General features: G+C 32.0%; 1 protein-coding gene and 2 pseudogenes across 1 annotated transcript; 1 reads left to right on the top strand and 2 right to left on the bottom strand.

The window, feature by feature from the left end:
- The first annotated feature begins 3,657 nt into the window (after positions 1–3,657).
- LOC129301153 (uncharacterized) lies at positions 3,658–4,520 on the top strand (annotated as a pseudogene).
- Positions 4,521–5,673: 1,153 nt separating this feature from the next.
- On the bottom strand, positions 5,674–11,319 carry LOC129301155 (oxysterol-binding protein-related protein 4C-like). The gene is made up of 7 exons (XM_054939724.1): positions 11,055–11,319; positions 9,348–9,500; positions 7,685–7,927; positions 7,287–7,383; positions 6,529–6,820; positions 6,278–6,380; positions 5,674–6,033 (listed from the first exon to the last, which is right to left on the bottom strand). Exons 1-7 carry the CDS (start codon positions 11,292–11,294, stop codon positions 5,782–5,784), a joined length of 1,380 nt encoding a protein of 459 aa, XP_054795699.1. The 5' UTR covers positions 11,295–11,319; the 3' UTR covers positions 5,674–5,781.
- A 7,984-nt stretch (positions 11,320–19,303) lies between these two features.
- LOC129301154 (subtilisin-like protease SBT2.6) lies at positions 19,304–25,068 on the bottom strand (annotated as a pseudogene).
- Positions 25,069–25,902: the final 834 nt, after the last annotated feature.

The raw sequence follows: 25,902 nt of genomic DNA, 5'->3' as shown, positions 1-25,902 counted from the left end.
AAAAGTTATACCAAATTAGGGCATTCAAATTAAGGGTGTAATTAGGTATAGAAAGATGGCACTAAATCTAGTCGAGGATTTTGAACAAGAATAGTCAGCTCTGACCATTTCTAAAGCTTCTCCCTTCACTTTGCCACATCTTAATATTTGAGATCTAAATCATAGGCTCTAATAAAAATTTAGGGAGCCAGAATGCACCAAGAACAACATAATCAATTCTTCCTTTGGTTTCTCAAGTTGCGATGCAAATCCAAGCCTCTCCACCCTAAAATCTCTCATCAACATAACAAGATTAGGAGGTATCCATATCAATCATTTGCCCAATTGATGAAATTAAAAAATGAGATTCATAAGTAAAATGCCTTCATTGAACACTAAGAAATTAGGCTCATCATTTTATTAATCTACTCTGCTACAATCGTCTACCTCACCACTATCAGTCATCGTTTCCATCATCTCCTAAGAGGCATTGCAGATCTAGGTCTAAAATCATCAATGTCACTTAAGTCACTTACAATCTTCATCGCCTTTGCTATAGGAGACATAGCCCCAAACCTCACCCCCAATTCCTTTACCAAGACCTTGACCCCCTTTCTCCTTCAACATAAGCACCCAACAACACAAACCTCCAAGGCAAACACCAAAGAGGAGGCCTTAAGGCTTACCATCACCAAGGGCAAGGAAACTCTCCCTAATGGAGAGACTCTAGTGTGCAAAGGAAAAACCTAAAGGTTTCAAAGGGTGGCATTTGTTCCTAGAATGTGAAGTTAATATTCAAGTTTTTCAAGATACAAAGATTTGGAATTAAAAAAACAATGGCTAAAATAATTATGTTAACGATGTAAATTGCTACTTAAAGTAATTGATGATTTGAATCTCAACTCTTACATATGTAATAATTTAATTGAGAGATATCTGCTGATTACTCTTAATATTTCAAGAAAAATATTAATTCAACTATTGAGATAAGTTTATTTCTTGCACTTATTTAAAAAAATAGAGAAAACTATGGAGTGATAAAGAAAGAGACAAGAATGGAGATTGATGATTTTTATCCACGTCAATTCATATTCTCACGTTTATATCATTTCATAACTTTTCTCTTCCATTCATTCTCAACTTGCAATCATTTCATAATGTTTAATTTTAGTTAATTTTATTTTTTCATTATTCTCTTTCATCTCAATTCATTTCATTCCTTTTCCAGCAATTAGACAAGTAGTAAAGGTGAATTTATTGTGAGATGCCAAATGCTTATTGCTAAAAATTTCTAATTGACTGCGTCAAGTGTCTCCACAAAATAGCATCAATGTCTTCATTATTAATTTATATATGATGTAAGGAAAATTGATAACCAAACCTATTACTATTAATAAACTATAAAAAAAAGTCTCATAATTAAAAACCAATCCTCATTGTCTCAATAAAAAGTAAACAGTGTACATTATGCAGTGGCGCAGAGTTTTTTAACAAAAATAATGCAGTGGTCGAGGAAGAGACAAAGTAGCAATTAAAATCTATAGTCTATGCAAGATTAAAGGAGGGAATCTATTCAAGACGTGACAGTTCTGTATTGTTTACTAATAAGTCTTGGTCGATCTTTCTTCTCTATTGAGGAAGCCGCCAGCCCCCAGGAATACGGCAAAGACTAATTGAAAACGAAAAGAAAGCAAATCCATGGAATGGAATTCAGAAAAAGGTCTCAGTCTCATGGATGGGCACGGGGCTGGTCTAGTACTTCTACTAGTGACCTTGCTTGACCCGACTCGGTCAGATTATATTTTCTTTTTTTTTTTAACGGACAGTAAAAATTTCCATTCAAAAAAATTATAGAAATTTCAATAACAATTATTTTTCTTGATTATAATTAAAAAAATTCTCTTGTACCAAAGATGCCCTTGTCGAAAACTCGACGAAGGTGACCAGATGATCAATTCTGTGGTGGGTCGCTGTAAAACCTATAGGCCGAAAGCTATTTTTTTTAGGCGATTTTTTTAAATGCTTTTTTAAAATAATTTGGTTGTGACTACTGAAAATGTCTAAAATGGAATGAAATTTCTTAACTTTGCAATTGAAAAGCCTTAAGCTCACTTGGAAAATGGCTATTCGAGACTTGGAGTAAATTGTTGGTAACTAAAAATATGATTAATAAAAACCTAATGTGGGTACAAAATTTGCTTAATTTCCTTATTGAAGCTCTAACCTCACTTGAAAAATTAACTTATTACAAACATGGATTAAATTGTTGGTAACTAAAAATAAGATCATTAACCTTTTTAAGTGAGCTAAATCTTCTCAATAGTAAATCCGATTTGAGAAATTTTTGCACTCGTCTTGAGTATTTTCATCAATTGTATTTTCAATTACCAACAATTTAGTCCAAGTCTAAAATAGGTTATATTTGATATTTATTTGTCAAAATCACAACGCATATTTGTCAATATCTGAACACCTAATTGTAAAATATAAAATAACACTTATAAGGTGAGAACATGATATATGAAACGTTTTTACATGTTAATGTCACAAATTCATGTCGTTAAAAACATGAATTTGTACTTGCCAATGTAATTGATCATGTTTGTACGTGAAGTTATTTTCTTCTTCCATTCTACATTTTTCTTGTTCCTCCTCCTCCTTCCTTCTCTTATACTTTTGATTTATTTCCTTCCGATGACACTGGCAAGGTGAAGGGGTAGTCCCCTTCAATTGCTTCTAAGTGATGGAAGTTCTCTCTCTCTCTCTCTCTCTCTATCTCTGTATGTCTGTGTGTGTGGTGGGGGGGAGCTCAAAATTTTTTTTTTTAGATGAGGGATATTTTTGTCATTTGTGGTCAAAGCCAAGTCTCGCTTTAATCCTTTGGGCCTTAGCTTAGCTAGCATTATATTACTTCAGAATGTCCTGGTTGATATTCTTTCCATATTTTTCCACGTATCCAACGTTGTTTTAGAAGATAAGCGTAGATTTATAATCATAGAAATTCTTGTGATTGAATAAATTTCTGCAATTTGGTATATGATCTGCAATATTGAAATATATTGTATTGTTACGGTAACACCCATACATTTTACAACCTGCACTTAAATTTCATGCCAAGAATCTCTCGATTGGAAAAGAGTTGATAGGGAATCTTATGACGTTATGATCACTGGTCAGTTCTCAGCAACCCATTTCATACGGTCCAACTGGAATTTCGGTGCCCGAAGTGGATATACGAAGACTCGTTGAAGTTGAACCACGCCGCTGAAAACTTCTCATCTCAAAATATCAGTATGCCATTCAATATTAATATATAAATATTAAATTAACTCCATTCAAGTTATCATAACTCATCTTAAGACACTCTGCAGCAAGGTGCCATGTCACACGTAGGGTGTGGGGTCCACACACCCCATATATGGGGTTTAAACCCTCTCAGGCTTCCCGCAAAACCCAAAACCCTTCAAAGAAGATGTCACTGGTGCAGACAACGCACCAGGAAAATATGCACATGGAATGGGTCAAAGCTTAAAACGATCAAAAGGCTTATTAGGTAAGCATCATTTTCCATTCACGTATCCATCAAAGTCAACCCAATTTGTTCACTTCTTTATTCTTTTCCAATATATAACACAGCCATCTCTTCTCCTCTCTTTCATTCTGCAACATCACCAGCAAACACGCAGAAATGGGAGGCTGTTTCTCTTGCAGAGCATCCCCTACCTTCAACAGTGTCCGTGTGGTTCATCTCAATGGCTTTGTGGAGTACTTTGAAGGACCCATTTCAGTAAGCCAAGTCACTGGTGGAGGTGGTAATCCCTCAAAGCACTTTGTCTGTACTGCTCTTCAACTTCTTTCTCCTTCCTCAAAGCCATTGAACAAAGACACACTCCTCCAACCTGGTCAAGTCTACTTCATGCTTCCATTCTCAATTCTGCAATCTGACGCTTATTCTCCTGTGGACATGGCTTCTCTTGCAAAGAGGCTCACAGCAAAGGCCAAAATCAAGCCATGTAGAGATAAGTCCCGAAGGGTAGTACTAGTGATTCATCAATTGGTTGGAGTTCACCTTCCAGGTGTCCTGGTAGGGTTGGTGTTGCAGACCAGATTGGTGTGGGCTATGGAGGAGGACGAGGCCCTTGTAGAGTGAGGCCATGGAAACCTATCTTGGACAGTATCAGAGAGAAGTCCTTCAATAGGAGAGAGTCTGATTTACAGGAAAATAACTGATGTTTTCAAGAGCTTGGGTATGAGAGCTTTCACAGAGTCGTTTTCATTATGATGATTTTGGGCTAATGTCATGTTAGAGACTTAGAATCAAGTGAAGTGAAATTTGTGAGAGCTAGGCTACGTTGGAGTGATATTTTGTGTAACTTGTAGAAATTTATGGGGCAGAATGTCACTAATAGTGTCCTGTTTCTGAGGTCTGTAAATTCTGTTCTATTTGAAACAACTAGTTACTGAAGTTTTCACTTGCAGTTTGTGTTTATTTAGAGGATCGCTTCGTCTAAAACAATGAACCAATTTAGTTATTTTCTTTCTTTTTCTCTGAACATTGGTGGCGGTAGGTACTTTTCCAACAAATAACAGAACTGATATTGGATTATTGGGTAGAATTTAGATGTTCTCTGGTCTAAGGGGTGGCTGTAGAATTCACTTCCCATTATATAAGGCTTTTGCATTCTTCTTACATTAAAAAATTTTGTGAAACACTTATTTGTTTTTAAAATTTAAAATCCAAACCTTTAGAAGAATTACCTTTAATTAGACCAAATAATGTTTAAATCTAACTCAATTAGATAGTTATATAAAAAAATTAATGCACACATTTTCAACCAAAAGTATTAAGAAAATTACATATAAACATAAAAGAACAAGTGCCGCAAAATCAATTTTACATAATTTCTAGTTCCTAACAAATATTATGTGAAGGTAATATTTATTACAAACAAGAAAAGATACTCCAAATTTTACTCTTCATCAATTTTTTTTTTTTTTGGTTGTCAATTTTGTGAATAAAAAGGAAAGGAAGAGAGAGAGACACCGGGTCAGAATTGAACCCATTCATATATCAAGCTGAAGATATGTAGAATTAGGGAAATTAAACACAAAATACCGATGCTATACATTGAAATAAATTTTGCCCTGCATACATGGAAAGGGTGAAAGTAATATTCAGCTTCACAAATCTCCAATTCCAGAGTATCAGAACTATTTCTTTTCTCCTCTCTAGTCCTTTTGGAGAAAATTGTTGAGACGAAATTAAGAGGATTTGGATCCCATGCCTTTAGCAACTATAGATATTGGATGTCTATACCCACGTGGCAAAGTCCATTTTGTCAGTTAAATTGAAAGTTTAGAGAATCTCGTTGCAATCAAAATCATGAATTACTGAATCCAATTTTCTTAAATAGCGTAACTGAATGTAATTGTTCACTCTATTTCTCATCCAAAATTTAGAACTATCTTAAATGGAGGAAGATTTTATACCAACAATAGGCAAGAAATTTGACAGTTTAGAAGAAGAATAAAAATTTTGGACTGGTCAAGAAAATTCTGAAGTTTACATGAAAAATGGGGTAGACATTCACTATGTGATGTTATTTAGGAGATTTTGATGGATTTAGATTTAGTGTTTCTTCATTTTGGTTGTAACAGGATTTTTCAGACCGTTGATTTAATGTACAACATAAATTTTGTCACGTGAATATAAGCACCGAGTGCCTATAGTTACCACGGGCGTGGGATCCAAATACAAATTAAGAGTATCTTTTCACATTAAAGATTCAAAGGTATAATAAATTACAGAGCTGCGATGGGTGCAGATGGGACCCACTTCTCAATGGGGGAGCATTCCCAGCCACCTTCTTTGCTCTGAAACACAACAAAATGTTTAGGAATCCAATTTTCTCCTCTTGACTCTCTTTCTCTCGCCAGTTTCCTCTGTCTTTCCTCCACAACTTTCTTTGCTTCACTTGCTTTCTCCCATTCTTTGCTCAATATGGCTTCGCTCAGCTCACTCCAAACCAGGGCAGACTCTGTTGGCATCACACTCTGATCCACAAGAGAATTTCACGTCACATTCAAACATAGTGCCAAAAAAAGGAACCGTTTTATTTTATTTGTATGTAATTCCTTTTCGTACATCTAAATTCTAATGTAACTTTGAAATGGAAACAAAAGAGAAAAGAAAAGAAAAGCCTTATGCAGGCCACCCTAGTAGATCTTGGTTCACAAAAGAGAAGACATATAGGTAAAAAGATCGACAGAAATGGAGATGAAGATATGAACATGAAACCTTTGGATCGCGGACAGTTGGACTTTGGAGCCCTGAAATGACTTCATTTGCATCATATATCACTTTAACCTTCCCATTACTTGTGTCCTTTATTGTCACAGTTCTGCATTATGAAAGTGGATACGAAATACAGCATTATCCAATTATTACAATCAAGCATTTCGCAGTCATGACCACTACCACTGGTTTCGCACACAAAAGAGAAAGGCATTAACTTTCAGAATGCAGAGAGATGCTCTGAAGGAAAATACCTGTCCCAATGACCATCCACTTCATAAAGAACTTTTGATGATGATGAATTGAGGATCTTCCCTTTGATCAATCTACGATTTCCCCCAAGTCCTAGATAAGAATTACTTTTGAAGCTTAACTCTGCCGCCAGACCAGTCTCTAGACACCGAATATTGACATTTCCAACCCAATTGATATCAGGGACTGGAAAAATTCTGATTAGGAGGTGAGGACAATTCATTTCATACGTTTCTCCATGATTGAGGAGCTTCAGCTGTCGTTTACCAAGAACTTGAGTCTCCACTGAAGTGCCTGTATATTTGGTTTGCATAAAACACAATGATAGACAGGTCAAATTATTGCTAACATGTGGTAGGTAAGAGGCCAGTAATAGGTGAACAAAGAATAGGCAAGACCGGGCTAGCAATCAACCCGGCGACCAGTCTTTGTGGACCGAGACCAAGACCGGGCCAACCCAATATAAAAAAAACTTAGTCTGGTTTTGTACTGAAAAAATATTAAACAAATTTAAAAATAAAATAAAAAATAAATTTTACATATAAAATTATGTCCATCGAAAATATCCCTTAAAAAATTGTAATGACTAAAGCATTTCCTATAATGAAACTGACACTGAATACGATAAGATTTGATTTCCTATACTGACCTAGTTATCGCATTCAGGCTTGTTACTGAAGCATATTATAACTAGGTCTATTAGGAGTTGAAGAAGAATATTTATGATTCTAAAAAAATAAAAATAAAACGGTCAAGATACCACAAAACTTTGGACTCGGTTGTTGGCACCATATCATCTCTATGTTCTGCTCCTCATCTGTTGCATGTAGGGCAGACACGGGAGGATGGTGTGAGACCTGCAAACATGGAAGCCGACGATTCATTAATCTTCTGGAGAGCACGGTCAATCAAGAGATTGGCCTAGGGGATTATTAATTATAAAGAAAAGCTCCTCAAGAGGGTCATTCTCATATCAGATTAGACCCTGTAACAAATTTCTGATAAATCAAACAAGATGGAGACATATCCTCGGTTATAACGCTAAATGAATACAAAACGAAGAAATGCCAATAGAAATTTCAAAACTAAGGATACCAAAAAAAAAAAAACATATATTTAAGCATTGAAAGGAAAAATGAAAGAGGGAAAAGCAATTACCTGTTCGAGCAGGACGTTGAGATTTCCCCTAGAAGCATGATGGGTCTCTCCAAGAATAGGGTTATAAGGAGCAAGTAACATTGTAGGGCGAGTCGTAGAGATACACCATGCAACCACAGATGTGAACCTGTCCACTGGATTCTGCTCTCTATTGCATTTGCTTAGCAAGTCTGAAGCTGTGCAGTATACAGACTCACCATAGCACTGAAGTTGTGACTTTGGAAAATTAAACAGAGGCGGCAGCTGGACGCAGCAACTATCAGCATCAGTTACAGAAATCGTTGGAAATGTCTTACTTCATTTTATATCACAGAAAAGAATTCTTCGGAAATGCGACATTTAATGCCTGTTAAATCGGGTTTAATGTTGCCAAACTAAAATGGGAATACTGAATGAAAAGTGCATATCGCATTAATGAGAGAAGAATTTACAAGTGTTTATATACAGGATTAAACACCCTGTACAAGGCTAACAGATTTATTTACAACTAATTAACTAATTAACAACAGAAATTAGGTTGAGACTGACGGTTAAGGGAGGAAGAAAACTATCATAATAATACTATAATGATTCAATATTTTTATTGCAATATTTATTTATGATAATGAATTATGTTTTGCTAACAGCCTAGCAACACGTTTATTAATTTTCTCAATAGCTATTCTTTTGGAAAAATAAGGAAATATTTGAAAGGATAAAAAATCTTTTATTTTTTACTCACCTGATCTTAGATCTTACATATAAGTCGCTTCTAAGTTTTAACTATCTCACTAAAACTAAAAAAATAATAATTAAATTATTAATATTCTCTGAAAAATAACAAAAATATCAATTTATTCTAATTAAAAGCATCATCCTTAAATATAATGCTAAAATATATAAAACTTCCTTAAACTATAGAACCTTAAGATGAGTTTTATATATTTTAGTTTAAAAACAATTGATCTCTCATGTGTCATATTTTATTCTATTCACAGAAATTCATGAAAGGATAAAATTAAAAGAAAACAATTAATGATATTTTTATCGAAAGTGACTTATAAAAAAACTATTAACTCTTTCTAAAATTTGAATTATATATACGACCAGGGAGAATTAAAAAAACTAGTAATACAATATCAATTATATTATTATTAGTATCATTAGTGCATGTCTTTCCAAATTTTTAGACACTTTTTTCTCTTACACTTATACTCAAAATAAAATTTATTTTTCTTTCACTCCATTTTTATTTCATTTGGCATTAACGTGTGAAGACCCGTTAAAGGAAAAGATGAAAGCGAGAAAATAAAGCTCTTTACATAGTACATTTTTGGTTATTTAATTTTATAAAATTTTCAGTTTAATCCCAATAATTATGAAAAGGAAAAATGCTGCATTCTTTTTTTTTTTGGGCAGTCGAAACTATCATTGAAAAACCAAACACGCACCAGGTACAGGAACAAGCAAAAAAAGACAACACTAAAATTAAAAAACAAAACAATTGGTGCAATTTTATCATTCTATCATGTATTTTACCCAAAATTTAATGTCAAAATTCGTAGCTCGTGGACCTAGATATTATTCTACTGTTTTTAGACATCACTAATTCACATATTATTATTATTATTTTAAAATGTCTCCATTGAAGAAAAGAATTAAGAGAGAGGAGGCAAGAACTTACTTGGAAGTGAGTGAGATCAGATCCAGGCCGTATACTCTTAAACAAGCTTAATACACGTTGCAACAAATTAGGGGCTCTATAAGCCGCATCCGTGTCTCCTAAGGAGAATGGCTTCGTCAGGATCACTTTTATTTCCTCCTTGCTTTTGCTTACCTGCTCCACACCCAAAAGCGCACTGTGCTTTACTTTGGCCAATCCAAAATAGAAATATTTACATATACAATAATAAAACAATTAGCAATACTCTCATGTTTCTCATATATCAGATGATAGAATTTAAAAAATAATTAGCAAGCGCTTTTCTTGTATTTTTAAAGATAAATTATATTACAGCCCGCTATTTTCCACTTTATATTGACATTAATTTGATGGAGAATCATATTTCATTAACGCATTATTATTCAAATGGGACAAGAACGTTCAAGAATATAGAATTTCATTTGGACTGATCTTTTGACTCGGGGAGTGAATAAAATTAGATATGCACACTTTTAAATGCAATGACATATACTATTATTTACTTTCCTTGTCCTATCGTGCATGTTTCATAAAAATAATCGCCACCCCAGCTTATTATATTGAAACCGAGGCTGGTACCGATTTTTATTCTCCACAAGTGGCCCATATCATAAAATATGTAAGGAAGCCGTTCAGATTCAATTTACAATAGAGACATAACTAATAATATAACAAAATAACAAGTTCGGTACCAACAAGTATTGGTTTTAATGATAGTGGAAGAAACTATGATTTCTGGAGTAAGAAATCTCAAATTTAAATTTGAATTTGAATTCATATAAAAATAATATATATATATATATATATATATGAGAGGTTCTCTGTTAAATGGGACAGTACTCAAATCGAGCTGAATCAAGTAATGATATTAAAATACAAAGTTAGGTCATGATTTGTGGCTACAAAATAATAAAAGTAATTAAATAGGGAATGACAAAATAATAGCCAATATAATAAAAGCAAATAACTTTACGTAAAAATATATATTTATAGTACAGAAAAACTTAATGCTTTGCGATTCCCGATTCCCCGTCTGTAATTGCCTTTTTAAGTTTTGGTTTTTCTCTACAGCCAGCGATAACTACAATCTTTTTCTGGCCTGCAATAGCCAGAAGCACCCATTGGACGAAGAATTTGCGCGTAAACGAGAACCAATTGAACTGAGATAAATCCAGACACCGTCTGGCATTTCAATCAATGTTTGTAAACAAACTACTTTAGGGCGGAAAAGGCTGGAAGGTCAAACAGAGGAGTGGGAACTGAGAAGTGAGAACACTACTTTTGACTCTAAAAGAAGAAAAGAAAAATTAGTTTTACATCTCCGGCTGAAGGCTTTTGCAAATGAGTTTCTGGAAAAGCAAGAGGCAGAGGCAGATATTATTCTGAAAGGATGCTTCCTTGCATGAAATGATCTTACTTAGCGTTAGGCAAACGGAAACACAAAACAAAAATTAGGATTAATTAAGAGCCAGCCAATCAGAACAATTTAAGTATGCGGCAAGCCTCTGGCCATTTTCGTCGCATCGCTTTCACATTTCCAAAGAAACAAAACTTTTCCAGAAAACAGAGAAGGTTTTTGAGAGACGATCAAAGAAGCGAAGGAATCGAATGGAAGAATGGAAATTAATAAAACAAATTATCAACCTAAAAAAAAACAAAAGAATAAAACAGGAGAAACAGAGAACGTACCATTTGAGAAGATGGAGGCGGGGGAGAGAGAGAGAGAGAGAGAGAGAGAGAGAGATCGCTGCAAATTAAGAGGCGATAGCGATTGCGATTGCGAGGACGACGAAGAGTGTTTTGCTTAGAGCTTGGAATTCTGAATTGAAAAGGGAATGGCGTTTCGGAATAATATGATTTGTTTGAGGGCCCTTGTGGTGTCACCATGAGGGCCAACGAGACTGCCTGCCAAGGGCGCGGTGGGTCCATCTGTCATATACTCTATATAAGCATAGATAAGATGCTCGGAGTTGCACGCGGTTTGGGTTAGTTCGCATCATCGTTTCAGCCTTTTAAGCCCTCTTCGTGAAATGACGTTCTTGTCCTTGAGAAATGAATGACATGAACTTATGTGTCATCGTTTGTCTTCGGACAGATTCCATTCAAATTTTTAATTGGCTAAAGCGAACTCCCTCCTGTCGCGCGTATTTTAGAAAGTTTTTGAGGAAATTTATGTATACGATCTGTAAAAGCAACTTATTGAAAAATAAATTTTGCAAAATTTAAAAATTACAAACAAGTTTTTTGAAACTTAAAAGTAATTTAAAGATGAAGTAAAAAGATACTACTGCCCTCACTTATTATACTACAATAATAAGCATGCCTCTCTATATGAATTAAATTGTAAATTAGTTCTCTTCATCAGTTCACCACATGATCGCTCACTTAATATTGCTCTGCCATATGCATTCTTCTCCTTCATCAATCCACATATTGCTCACTCTATTCATAGCACTGGCTCTCTTCTTGAAATTGTATGTTGGGGCAAAATTCATGATCCTTCATCATTATCATCATCACAGTCAAGTGTGATCAATGTTACTTCTCTTTGTTCTTATACTTGCTTTACATGTAAAAGGCTTTATCTAAATCAGTCGGTAAGATTTCATTATTCAATTTAAGTTTTTATTATTTTAAGTTTCAATTTTCATTGTCTAAAATTAAAACTTCTCATAAAAGTTATCAGGTACGGAGCAGTAGAAAAGAGACATAACAGTTTGCAAAAAAGTTTGAATATTTGTAAGTAAATTAAGAAATTCAATTGATTATAAAATACAAAATAAAACTTAAAAATTAAGAAGTTTCATTTATAGATTATGAAACTACAGTTGTAAATGAATCATAAATATAATTTTAGTCGATTGTTTATAAAACATAAAATAGAATTTGTGAATCAAAAGGTTTTACTCATTAATTTTTAAAGTTATAGTTATAAATAAATGATAAATATAATTGCAGTATGCTATTTATAAAATACAAAAAGTAACACTTGTAAATCAAGAAGTTTTATTCATAAATTTTGAAATTACAACTGTAAATGAATTATAAATATAATTTCAGTCTATTATTTATAAAACATGAAATATGACTTGTAAATTAATAAATTTTACTTGCAAACTGTGAAATTACAGTTCTAAGTGGATAGTAAATACAGTTTTAGTTTGCTATTTATAAAACATGAAATAGGACTCTTGAATTGAGAAGTTTTATTCATAAATTATAAAGTTACAATTCTAAATGAATGTTAAATATAATTCTAGACTATTATTTATAAAACACGAAATAAGACATGTAAGTTGAAAAGTTATACTCGCAAATTGTAAAGTTACAACTATAAGTAAATGACAAATACAATTTTAGACTAGTATTTATAAAACATGAAATAGAACTTGCAAATTAAGAAGTTTTGCTTATAAATTGTGAAATTATAATTGTGAGTGAATGATAAATATACTTTCAATCTATATAAGGAGTAGTAATGTCTTTTTAACTTAACTTTAAATTACATTCAGGTCCCAATGGATCCATACATAATTTTCCCAAGTTTTTTTGGTCTTTTATATACATCATTTTTCTTTTTTTTTATAACATTTAATATATAATTTCAAAAATACCCTCCAACAAACTCTTAAAATAAGTGCAATATTCAAATTCATAAAAAAACTCTTCTCACATATCAAATCAATTTTTTTAAAAAAAGTCAGGAGCAAAAGTGAAATATTTTTAAGATAATTTTATTATTTTAACTAACTTACTTTAGTTTTGGTGAGCTAGTTAAAAATGAGTTATAAAAATGACAAGAGGGAGCACTCCCATGTGTTAAAAAATGTAAAGTATTTTTAGTATTTAAATATATAACTAATGTATTTTTTAAAAGTGTCCAAAATAAATAAATTATGTTATATTTATTTTAAAGTAAAATATCATGCTAAATGAGAGTAAATATAAAAAAATAATGTTAACTTATAGATAAGTAGTTATTTTATTAGGGAATAAGATTCAATTAAAAACATATTACTTGTTTTAATGGAAGAAATATAATTAATTCTTTAACTTTATACAAGATTTTATTTTGGTCCCTTAAGTTTATAAAGTATATTTTTTATCTTTTAACCCTAATACCATGAATTCCATCACAAAAAAATTTTACATTAAACTTTTAAATATTGATAAAATATTTTTAAATATTGACATATTAATTTTAATTTATTAAAATAATAAAAATTAATATAAAAATAATCATTTGAAATTAATAGTGTTAGGATTAAAAATTTTAAAAAAATATTTTATAAAATCAAGGAATTGATCTCAAATCTTATACTCCCTCTATTTAAAAATATAAGAAATTTTTAATCAAATCTTACCTCCAATAAAGTTACTTACTTTTAAATTAACTCCATTTTTTCATACTTATCCTTATTAAACATCCTATAATAAATATAAAGTTATTATCAATAGAGGCACTTTTGAAAAAAAAAGTAATGATTACACCTTAAAAAACTAAAAATAAATTATATTTTTTAACATTTAACTCCTAAAAAATACCTTACATTTTTTAACGGATGGAGTATATAGTAAGAGAACTAAAAGTATACTTTAGCATTACTAATTTATAATTATAATTATAATTATGGATAAATATTTTTAAATTTTGTATAAAATACGTTAACGTCCCTTCCATTTTATTAAAATTACATGGGCATTCCCTTTGTTTCTTAAAAAATACGTTTTAGTTCATTGATAATCTGTTGTTAAAAATTCTAAAATACGTATTTTTATTTATAATTATGTTAACAATTTTAAAATTATTAATTGTTTTCTTATAATCTAATTTTATTTTTCTCTCCCACTACCCAATTTAAAAAATTTAAATAATTAAATATGACAATATTAAAGTAAATGATTTAAAAATATTGTATTGAAGTTATATTTTTAAAAGTAAATATAAATTATATTGATTAATTTATCTATTATTATATTAAATTCTTATTGCATTATCTTTTATACACGTGAAATATTAATTTATCTAATATATGTATTTTAAAATTCTTAATTAAATAAGTTTGAATAAATAAAAATTTAAAATATGAATAAAAACGGTGAAAAAATATATCCATTAAATGTTTTTGGATAATTGGAATGATTTTTTCATATCATTTATATTTAAATAGAGATATTTAATATTTTGGTCTAATATGCATGACTTAATAGTCATTATTAGTCAACGAATAGTTAAATGGATGTAATAAAATCTTAAAAAATAAAAATAAAATTATTTTATAAAAATTAATTTTATAAAAAGTCTATATAAATTTTAAAAATAGAAGAGAGATATCTATAACTAAAATAAAATTTAAGAGAGACACCTAAAATTTTGTTTTGAGATTACGTCTTCTAAGATATTTCTTATTTCTTGAGCTCTTGTTAAGCGGTTAGTTTATTTATCTTAATAACAAAAGGTGATATGTAACATCATTATTTTTGTATTACATAATTTTTTAAAAATTATATAAGTAACTTAAAAAAAATCCTTTCCATTTCGGTAATAAACCAGGTTTTTTCCCACACGGTGCATAGCTCTTAAAAGTACTTTAAAGGGGAAATAAAAGGACAAAATGCCAAAGAGGCAAAATAATTAGGAGATTATTTCATCAAAAATCAATAATTAAGAGATTAAAAGTAAATTATATAGTTCAAATGTTTCTGTGCAGTGATCTAAGTATTAAAGTTTTCAAAAAGTAATTAAATTATGTTTTTAATAAAGCAAATACTTTGTTAACAATAAAAAATACAAAATACAACTTTTAATTATTCCAGATGGTGCATTTCGAAACATTTTTTATATCTCATGTCCTGTCCGTTAGTTTTTTTTGTTCTAAAAATCCATTTGATTGTATTTTCCTTTATATATATATATATATATTAAATTGTCTGGTTACAAAAAATATATATATACTCCATGTCCTTACAATGGCCAAATTTTAAACGTATTTTTCATTATTAATGATTCTATTTGGATGACTCGCTGGCATGATGAAGGAGAATATTGAAATTAACATAATTTATTTGTTGTTTATTTTTTTATTTTTTGAAATAATGATATGAAAATCATTTTGACTTATAAAATTACCCTTCTCATTGTATTTTGTTTATCATTGATATGCATAGCAAAATGAAATGGAATAAAAACTGATAAAAATAAAAAAGTGATTTTATAATTAAAATTTTCTTTTTACCATTAGATAAAAATTAGAAAGTAAGTATTATAATAACAAAATATACTAAATATCATATAATTTCTTATTTTGAAGTAGTGTAATTTTTTGCCCCTTGAGTTTGTCTCAACTAAAGAGGTAAAGCAAATTTTTCCTTTTCATATATTCAATTGTGAATGTCTAGTATTTTGAATTTATATGTAATATAATTTTCTCATTCAAAATTTAAAAATGGTATACTAGGCAACCTGCTGTTAAAATATTAACTGTGACCATTAGTTAACTTAAAAATTTATCAAAAAAAAACCTCAAAATTTTAAAAATAACTCACAAAGTTACAAATAAGTACCTTATAAAAAATTAATATTAATTAAATCCCTAAAATAGTGTGATAATTATTTAAAATAGTGTAATTTTGAAGTCTTTTAATTTTTTATAATTTTTAAGCTGACTAATGATTAAAGTTAATTTTTTTAATAACAAAGTGCCCAATGCACTACTTCCAAAAGTTAAAGAGGAAAGTGCAACACATGTAAATTTTAGATATCAAATGCTCCTAAGACAATAGTTGAAAGATAAAAATACCCCTTAACCTTAGTCATTTGAATTTAATTTTCATTAATTTTCAAGTTTACATTAATAAGTACACTAGCTATCGATTTGGCCCTTATTATTATTTAAATTTGAGGTAACATTGTTACAATTTGCCAAATGGGTAACAAAATATTGATGTTAGTAATGCAAATTGAAAGAAAGAAATGTAATTATTTAGCTAGGGAAAATATAAACTCTGAAATTTAAAAAAAATAAAAGGACTCACATGATAATTTAAAAAAATATAAAAAATTAAATGAATAAAAAATAAATTTAAAAGACTAAATCAATAATCAAGAAAAACTTAAAAGACTAAAAATTTCCATATTAAAGTTTTTATATGCAAGGAAATGAGTTTCTCATTCATTCATAATTCATTGGATACTCTGTAGTCTGTATGCAACTGATAGAATTTCATTTTTATCCTCCAAAGTAATTCATCACTGACGAGATGAAATTGTCCAAACCAAACGTAATATAGTTTCTGTTGTTTTAAATTTTATGAAATAAATTTTTTTTGTAAAATTTTTAAACTATCTAAAAATTATTTATTTTTAAATTTTAAACTAACGGCAGTACGGCACTAATATCATTATTAAATATAAGTTTTATAATAAGTCACGTGAACTTATTAAATTGAAATAGTGCAACCAATCTCTTATCATACTTTATCACACAATGAATGAGAATGAGAGATGAAAGGCCCGCCTAACTATAATTGTTAAAGGAAAGCTAGTCAAATCTAAATCGAGTTTCTTTATTATTATTATTATTATTATTATGGGAAAGTTAGGTTGAGAAGGCTATTTGGTGCAATAAATCATAAACAAAATAAAGTAAATATAAATAGTTTAGTGCATTTGCTTATCTGTAAAAGATAATTTTAATTAAGCTAAAAAAATTTATAACTAATTTATGACTATCTGAATCAATATTTATAACTGATTTTTTTAAAAAAAATTATCATAAATTTATTATTTTGAGACTTTAATGTCATTATCCCAAAAACTTTGCATTATATATGCTTCTTCTACCTGGGCAGTTCTCATATTTAAATCCTGATTTTGCCCTTAGTTTTCAACTTAATGACTTATTTTAACAAGTTATTTGGATTACTTTTTAAAGTGCTTTTTAATTGTTTAAAAATTATATGAGTTAAGCTGAACAAAAATCACTCTTCTAAATAATTTGAAATTTATTTTTTAAAATCCATGTGTGATATAAGAGAGAGAGAGAGTCCCCACCCAATTCTACCAATAAATAAAACATTCAATTTCTCAGTTTATTTGATTACTTTTTTTGCCGATTAATAGTAAGTCCTTATCATAAAAAGAAAGAGAATGATACATAACATTTATATTATACATTTTAGTCTTTTTCTTATGTTATTCAAACTATTTGGAAGAAATAATATAAATTATAAAAAAATGAGTAATTAGACTGCAGATATTATAAATATTATATAATTATATGAGCCGATATCCATAACTTTTAATGCTTAAGATTTCTTTATCTCTCATAAATTTTCAATGAATGATTTAGAAAAAAAAAATTCATGATTAGCGTCCTATAACTACCAAAGGTTAAATGCTATACTATTATGTCCTTCTTTATTCTTTTATAACATTAAAGTTAAACTTCAACAATTAAAGGCTCTATAAATAGAGACAATGTATAAAGCATTATGCATCTAAGTGAATAATATATACTCCCCTGTTTCCTCCCGCAAGTCCTCTTGTCTTGCCATTCTCTCTTCCTACTCTCTCTCTCTTTATTTTCATAACAACAGATTTATTTTAGCATGTAATATTAATTAAGATCTATTTATATATCACATCAATTTGTATTTATTTTTAATTATTAAATTGACAATAAATACAGATACAGACATTACTTTTAAAAAAACATGACCCCTCTAGCTTTCTTGGGACCATTGTTCTAAGGCCTCTTCGTCCTCGTATCTTTTTTAGCCGTAGTAGACAAATTGTCATGTTCCACCATTATTATTGATGATCGTATTTTGTTCCTGGCCATTGAAGCTGTCTCATTCTAAGAATCCTGCCTTGGACTGGAAATATCGACTTCGCTAATCTTTGTCTTGTCTGTTTTTTAAGATGCTTCCAATATGAATGGATGGAGTTTAACACTATGAGGGATCCAATATTGTCCAAGATTTTGTGCGCATCACTTACTTGATCAATTTTTTGTTTTTGGGTAATACTCGATCAAGTATTTATTATAAGAGTAACCCGTTTAATTAATTTTGTGTTTCTTGATTGTGATTTCTTCTTTTTTTTCCTTCTTTTAATTAATTCCATGATATACTTGTTATCTTCCATCGTCGTTTAAATTAGATGTCAATTATCTTTAAATGATCTAGTGTCAAGAAGAAAAGGGTTTATTTTATATGGATGTTGCTCTCATAATTTTTTAATCGATTAATCATGTCAATTGTCTAATAACTGTGAAACGCAAAGTTCATAGTTAAGATCTTCCTTTCAGCCAAAAAATGTTCATAGTTAAGATTTAGAGAGATGTGAATAAAAAACCATACCTATATTTGATCAGAATAACACTCATAATTAATGTGTGTTTTTTCAGTGAAGCTCCTCTCCTTTCAATCTTTACACTGTATTTGGCTGACAAAAGAGCCGAGAAAACGATGGGAATAAAATATAAAGAAAGTCAAAAGATGCGAGGAGGCAGAATTAACTGACAATTCTTTGCACATTCTTTTTCTTTTCTTTTTTCTTTTGATATTTATCTGGCATTTTATACATTTATTTGTTAATTTAATACTACGAAGTTAAATGCAAGCACATTCGTTCATAGATTCAATTGAGAGTATCTCTTCTATGCTTCTAATGCATAGTTTCTTATAATGTTTAATTCTTTGCTGACTGAGAATTTAGTAACAGTTGCAACATATTTGGAACTTGTCCAATCCATTTTGAAATTTAAACATTTTTATATATATAAAAAAATAATTAGTGTGAGCATGTCACATGTAATAGTTCATCTTGAGAAGTATTGAAATCTCCAATGAATTACCAAATTTATAACCAAACCGCCCCAAATTAAAAGAAAATGTAGAAGAGAGGAAAGAAATAAAAGTAGAGAAGATTCAAATTTATTAAACCTCCTGAAGTAACATTTCATGTGGAAAGATGCAGGAACTGATTACTTATGCCTAAGACTTTAATTAAGAAGCACTTCAACAAATCACCAGCATTAGCAAAAATTTATGAGTTGAAGAAACTATGAGTCTCCCCCCTTACACAATCTTACCTTTACACCTATTGAATATATATATATATATATATATTAGACCAATAAATCTAGCTTCAGCATTATTTCCCAAGAGTTTAAAAGAATATTACAAGCATTACTTCTCTTTCCCTTCCTAACCAAGCTATCTGGAGTATCCATTGGCCAGAACAGGGATCCTCACCTTGTGCCTTCTGCTTCCTTTCAATAAAACCTCTCCAAAACTATACAGTCCTGTCACTCTACGAACCGTAAGAGTCACGGAAAACTTACGTGATGCGCCTGCTTTGACAGTCATCGCCGGAGGGTTCACTTCGATGGCAACAGCCGGCTCCATTCTGGCAGTGATTACATAGGTTTCTTCCTCGGCAACATTGGTGACAGTCCTGGTGACAGTTTGAGTTCCCACGAGGTGGGCAATTGTAATTGATGGGGTGTTTAAATTGGATGGGTGCCCCATGGTACCGTTACATGGTGAGTGTGTGTATTTCCTTATTTCATTAACATTAATCCCAGGAGTTGAGCACAAGAACCCCAAGTAATCCTTGTATCCTGCAAGATGATGATTAGAAAAATTAGTACAACAGTTCTTTTTTGGATTTACTCTCAAGTTTTTTGGTGTATTAATAAATTTTGTTACATGCCCACTGTTTTTAAAAAATTAGAAAATGGAAAATGAGATAAAGAAGATCCAGATCTTTGCTTAAATATATTGAACTAAATTTATTCTCCCTATGCATCTATTTGACAAAGGTTTTTACGGGTCTATTCCATTTGTCGGTCATGAACTTTTCTGCTATATTTTATCCACTTTCAATTTCATTGCCAAGCATCTTAAAAGATGGGGAGTGGCAAGGGTAAAGCAAACCAGTAGTTTCATGAAACTGTGCCTCAGACATGATGTTCTTAAGTTCTTTCATGTTGACTCTTATGACTACAGTAACCCTCTGGAAACTAGGTTAAAAGAATCCACAGATGTTACCTTATTCTTCATTTCAAGCTAATTAGCCATTTATAAAAGAATTAGACAAATCAAGCAGTTATATTAGGGGGATGAAGAAAGCAAACCTGCATCAAAGATGAGCCCAGGGTCCAGGGCAGCTCTTGGATTTACATGTCCACTCCCATAATCAAATGGAATAGCTTTGACAAACTTCATGGCTTCTGTTTCAGAATACTGCTGTGCTAGGAGAGGCCTTCCTGCTCTGTCCAGAGTATTTGCGGTTGTCATCAACGATGACTTGATGGCTGCTGGGCTCCAATGTGGATGCCTTTGCTTAATAAGGGCAGCTATCCCAGCTATATGTGGTGCAGCCATGCTAGTTCCAGACATCATGGCAAATCCCTCTCCTGCTCAAACCATTTATGGTTTTAGACAAGTCCAATCTATGATATCATCTTTCTTCTGGCTATAGTTCTACCATCCCCCACCATTTGATTATAAGTCTTCCAAAATTGACTAAGAATAAAAGGTAAAATAGGGAACCAAATGATAATTTTAAGGAGTCCAAAACATTTCCATTTATTTTTGTTAGAGCATAAACTACCTGAAATCTTATTTGTTCAAAGAAACTTACATTAAAGCTCAGAACAAAAAAGAACCTCAAACATCACTCTATAAATATTCTCATGGCATATTACTTTTTTCTAGCCAAAAAGAAAAAACTCTCCAACCCATTAGTGCAATGGTTCTTTTGCCTATGCTCTTCTCTTTTACCCCCACCAAGAGGATGCCTTGGACTGATCTATCAACTCAGACAAAATAGAAAAATGAATTCTGTTTCAAGTGGCACATCATCCAGGCAAGCCACAATATTCACGAATAAAAAAGTTAGTGTAATCATTACTGACTTACCAACATAATTAGGCTCATCAGTTCCATTTAAAGACCAAGCAGCCCAAATCAATGAACCAGGAGCTAAAATATCAGGTTTGAGAAGATCTGCATCTCTGAAGCTGAAGTCCCTAATATTTGGCCCTCGAGCTGAGAATAATGCCACCTGTGGCGCAGATTTGTGGAGAATAGGCATTAAACCATCCCCAATGCTACCTGTACCTTTGAAACTCTTCACACGCCCAGTCCAATCTCTTGGTGTAGAGATATTATAATAATCTATAAGTTCCTGAATAATGATTTGCAACCACCAAATCACAAGATAAGTATGATATTTTTGTGATCATAACAGATGCTATTAAGGACTGGAAGAAGACAGAAAAATAAGCACATCGTACTAGGTTATTGGTAAGAGAAAACACAGATGGCAACTGATAGAAGTTGTCATAAATCATTATGGATCAACCTTTAGACACTAACACAAATATGACAGCAAAGTTGACTCAAGTACCTTTGAATTCCCGACGTCTGTGATAAGAATTCCAGGAGTGCTAACAGGAATTGGATCAAATTTTGTTCCAGGAGAAACATTTTCCACGCAAAGAACAAATCCAACTGCACCAAGAGCCTTGGCTGTTTCCGCAACTTTCTTCATCGATGCCGTACCAACAACAAAGTTAAAAGAATAGCCACAAAGAAAATATTCCCTTCTACCAATTTCTTATTTAAAACTTCTGGTCTCTGGCAATCTGTGGGGCTGTATTTCATAGCTGAAGAATCTAACAGCACATCATTAGCAGCAACCAATGTATATGATCGATTTGCATGGGTTGAAGCTGCACAAAGCCATCAGATATCCTTTAGCAATACAATGACCAAATATCTACGGACAAATACAGACAGCTACTATCTGCCGGCAGCCAAAAAGTGCTTATGCACATAAACATAAATTTTACAGAAGACTAAGACTACCTTAATTCTCCTAACAGTCGATGTATTTACCCTGACAACAAAGCTTTTAAAGTCAAGTGTTAATTTCTTAAAACAATCTATTCAATATATGTTTTACAATTTTGATATCCAGATATTTCATCTATTCTTTTTACTTCTCTTCGCCACCCCGCCCCCCCTATGGAGGGGGTGATAGTTTAATAATTTCAGTCACTGCAAAGAAAAGATATTTGACATGAATAATTGTTTCTTTCTTTGACATAAATCATTTCGATCTTTCTTTGTAGGGTATAATGACAAGAAACAATTTTCTTGAACATGAAATCAACCACAATCTTCAATGCTGTATTTCATATTACCATTTCCATATTGAGTATAAATTATCGGCAAAAATATGTGGCAAGTTGGTTTACTCACGTGACAACCCAAGTCCAGCCAATATTTTTCCATTTCCAAGGGTCAGATGGTTTTTATATCTACGGTCATCAATTGCTGCTGCTACAGATACTATCCATGGACTGTATGAAACCAAGGTCTTAGGGAAAGGACCACCGTTTCCAGCAGCCTGGGCAACAAATACACCTGCTTTGACAGCTCCAAGAAGCGTAGCATCAAAAGGGTTCAAATATGTGGTTTTGGTGGTTGCTGGAGGACTGTTTGGTCCAACTGAAAGACTGAGTATATCCACCCCATCATGAACGGCCTGTTGACCTCAAACTTAGATAATGAGACATTGAGATTGTGGATCAAACAGATAAGACAAACTGTTAGGCTTTATGTTGACTGCTAAGAATCTATTCGTAAGCAATTCAATGGAATGTTATTCTAGTCTAGAGATCCGGCAAAGCAACTCATAAGACCCCAAAGCCAACAAGTTAACAGCAAATTATAAACAGGAAAGTTGTGTTCTGCACACAACTTCAAAGAATCTCTTTCTTCTATACCCCTACTTCTTACACAAGTTATATGAAGGAACAGGAAAAGTGAATGATCAAGCATGACTCAGATAACTCCTGGCCAAATCCATGACAAATGCTAGGTAAGAAAGCAAGGAAACAAGGAGAAAGAAGATAAGCACATATACATACCTGGTCAATAGCAGCAACTACATCTGCAACAAACCCTCCAAAAAGCCTATAAAGAGCCTTGTATACAGCAATCCTATACACAAATATGCCAAGTGTTTGATGCAGCAAAAGGCTGTATTTCCCAGTTTTAATTCAACCAATAACTTGCCAGATTATCATTCCTCACCTGGCACGGGGAGCCATTCCACTTGCTTTCCCAAATTCATGACCATACATCCTTACAGGAATTCCGTTATTCCCAGCTGCAATAGCCGCAGTGTGACTGCCAGATGTGATGCAAAAAAAGGGAAATGTTATAATAAATAAAAGTGACCGTATTTCAAGATATGGCAATAATAGTTAATCCTATCCACTTCAAAAACCTAAAATGCATGAAATGAAGCAGACTACATATATTTTCATCCCATGAGATAACTCTAACAATCATGATTTGTGCCTTAACATATAATGCTTTTGTTTCATTGTTCTTATATGTAAAAATAATATCTACAACGGTTAAAAATAGATGATTCACAGCATCTTGTGTGAGGGAAAAAGTTCTTCACTATTCCAAATAATATGATAGTTCATTGAAATGAAATCAGCAAGGATGTTTCTAAGCTCAGAAATTTTCATATTATCATCCAGTGCTTTAAATAGGCAATAAACTTCAAACTAGAGCAACAAAGTGAGTTATTCAAACATAAAGTTAACCTTCATTCACCTAATTCAGGACCAGACAGGAGAATATCCCCAGGCCAGGCATTACACACAATGGCATCTTTACAAATCAAGATAGAAGGAAAAGAATTTTGGAAAAGCCACTGGTATCGAAGTATAGAAGAGTATTTTATCATTAAATTCCTCAAGAAACAAGATGTATTAAGAGTATACCTTCTAAAATCTTCTACTTAAGCAGAAATACAAATTGTTTAAAGATTTTGACAAACTAAGAACACAAATGGCAGGACAGCTTGCCGGCACCAGACTAAGTTTTGACCCATACCAAATGATGGATCCTATACATTTAAAAGAATGGGTTTACCTAAAGATGTCTATTATCATGGCTGTCAACAGCTCATTCCTCAGCAAACAAGTTAATTGACTGGGGGGGGGGGAGCCTAACCTTCCATGACCATCCCCATCCAGAGGAGAAGCAAAATCAATTATAGGGTTAAAAGCCCCTGCAGCTATTGCAGCATGAGCAAAATGCTGTGCTCCAATAATCTTCCCATTACAAAAACTCCTCTTGGTATCTGGATCAACCTCACATTTTCCTCGATATTTTGGAACTGGCCCATATGGGTCGGTATGGTGTGTTGCAAAGCTAGGGTGGTGTGGATAGATACCAGAGTCCACAAATCCTATCACAATATCTTCTCCAGCCCGATCAAAGCCACCGCCTGTAGGCCAAACCCCAGTTGGAAGTCCTAAAAATTCTGGCGTATGTGTTGTAAGTCTCCTTACTTTCCAGTCCCTTTCAACACATTTCACTCCAGGAGCACGTCTTAGAATTTCTGCCTAGTAACATAAGAAGATAGCATGAGAAAAACAAAATGTAGAAATTTATTTCAAGCAAGTGAAAATACTGTTATAACTAGAATAGCAATATAAATAAAGCAAGACTTCACCTGTTCTGGGAAAGATGAACAGCAAACCCATTTATAAGATGTTGATAGCTATAGAGCTTCTTGTAGGTCCCACGCTCAAACAGCATCCCAAGAAGCATATCATGTTTGTTCTCAAGGTGACGGGCATAAGATGTAACTGATTCACTGGAAAAAGCGTTTAGAAAAAGTGAACAACCGCAACTAATCAATTTCTACTTCATGGTTCAGTGCACACGATAGTAAAGGCGATGTTAAAGAAATCTCATGTAACTGGAGGGGGGAGGTAAAACATACTGCGTTGGTTGGTGTTTTAGCTTTACCCGTACTTTCCTTATCCAGATAAAAGGAAAAAGAAAAGGCAATGGCTTAGGGGACTTGTACCCTATGCAAGACATATAAATGTATCTACATATATGTACTGAGGAGAATATATATATCAAATCTTCATTGCCGTAAAGGATGCGGAACAGGGGAATTTAGAACAAAATGACTCTAAGAGATCAACCACTTTTTTTTCTTTGGCACAAAACTATATTACGAAAGACAGAAGCAAAATTTAGATTTGTCAATTCACCAGCTTTTCTTTCTCAACAATTAATTCATACGAACTATAGGTTGTGAAAATATATTTGATATGTTCATCTGACCAAGCAATAAACCCAAGCCTCAAAACTCAAAAGGATGTCCCACGGGCCACAGGTCAAGATATATATCAGGAAAAGTAAGACATAGACCCACTCCAAAATCTTATATATAAAAAAAAAACGGAGAAAAAAATAAAGTATTCCTAGTTTTCTGGAAGATGGTCCGTTAAAATCACTATGATCAGAACTTACAGCCTTCTTTTCTTTTTTTGTGCTTGAATTTGGCGGAAAATTAATGAATGTGATTAAATTTTGGCAAATGCCTCAACCCAAAACAAGAAAGGGTGGCTAAGGTCGAACAAATGCTATTCCTTTATTTCTTAAGAAGTACGAAGAAAGCAGCTGAGAGTAGCCA

Source organism: Prosopis cineraria, unplaced genomic scaffold (assembly GCF_029017545.1).
Source record: "Prosopis cineraria cultivar Desert tree isolate PC_DT_omini unplaced genomic scaffold, ASM2901754v1 PC1926, whole genome shotgun sequence".
NCBI classification, from domain to species: domain Eukaryota; kingdom Viridiplantae; phylum Streptophyta; class Magnoliopsida; order Fabales; family Fabaceae; genus Prosopis; species Prosopis cineraria.
This window is presented reverse-complemented; position numbering and strand designations above follow the sequence as displayed.

Coding starts and splice junctions, on each gene's coding strand:
- LOC129301155 (XM_054939724.1), bottom strand. CDS start 11,294: ATGGACCCACCGCGCCCTTGGCAGGCAGTCTCGTTGGCCCTCATGGTG. Junction 7,928..9,347: donor CTGATCTCACTCACTTCCAA/GTAAGTTCTTGC, acceptor TGCTGCGTCCAG/CTGCCGCCTCTGTTTAATTT. Junction 7,384..7,684: donor TCAACGTCCTGCTCGAACAG/GTAATTGCTTTT, acceptor CCATGTTTGCAG/GTCTCACACCATCCTCCCGT.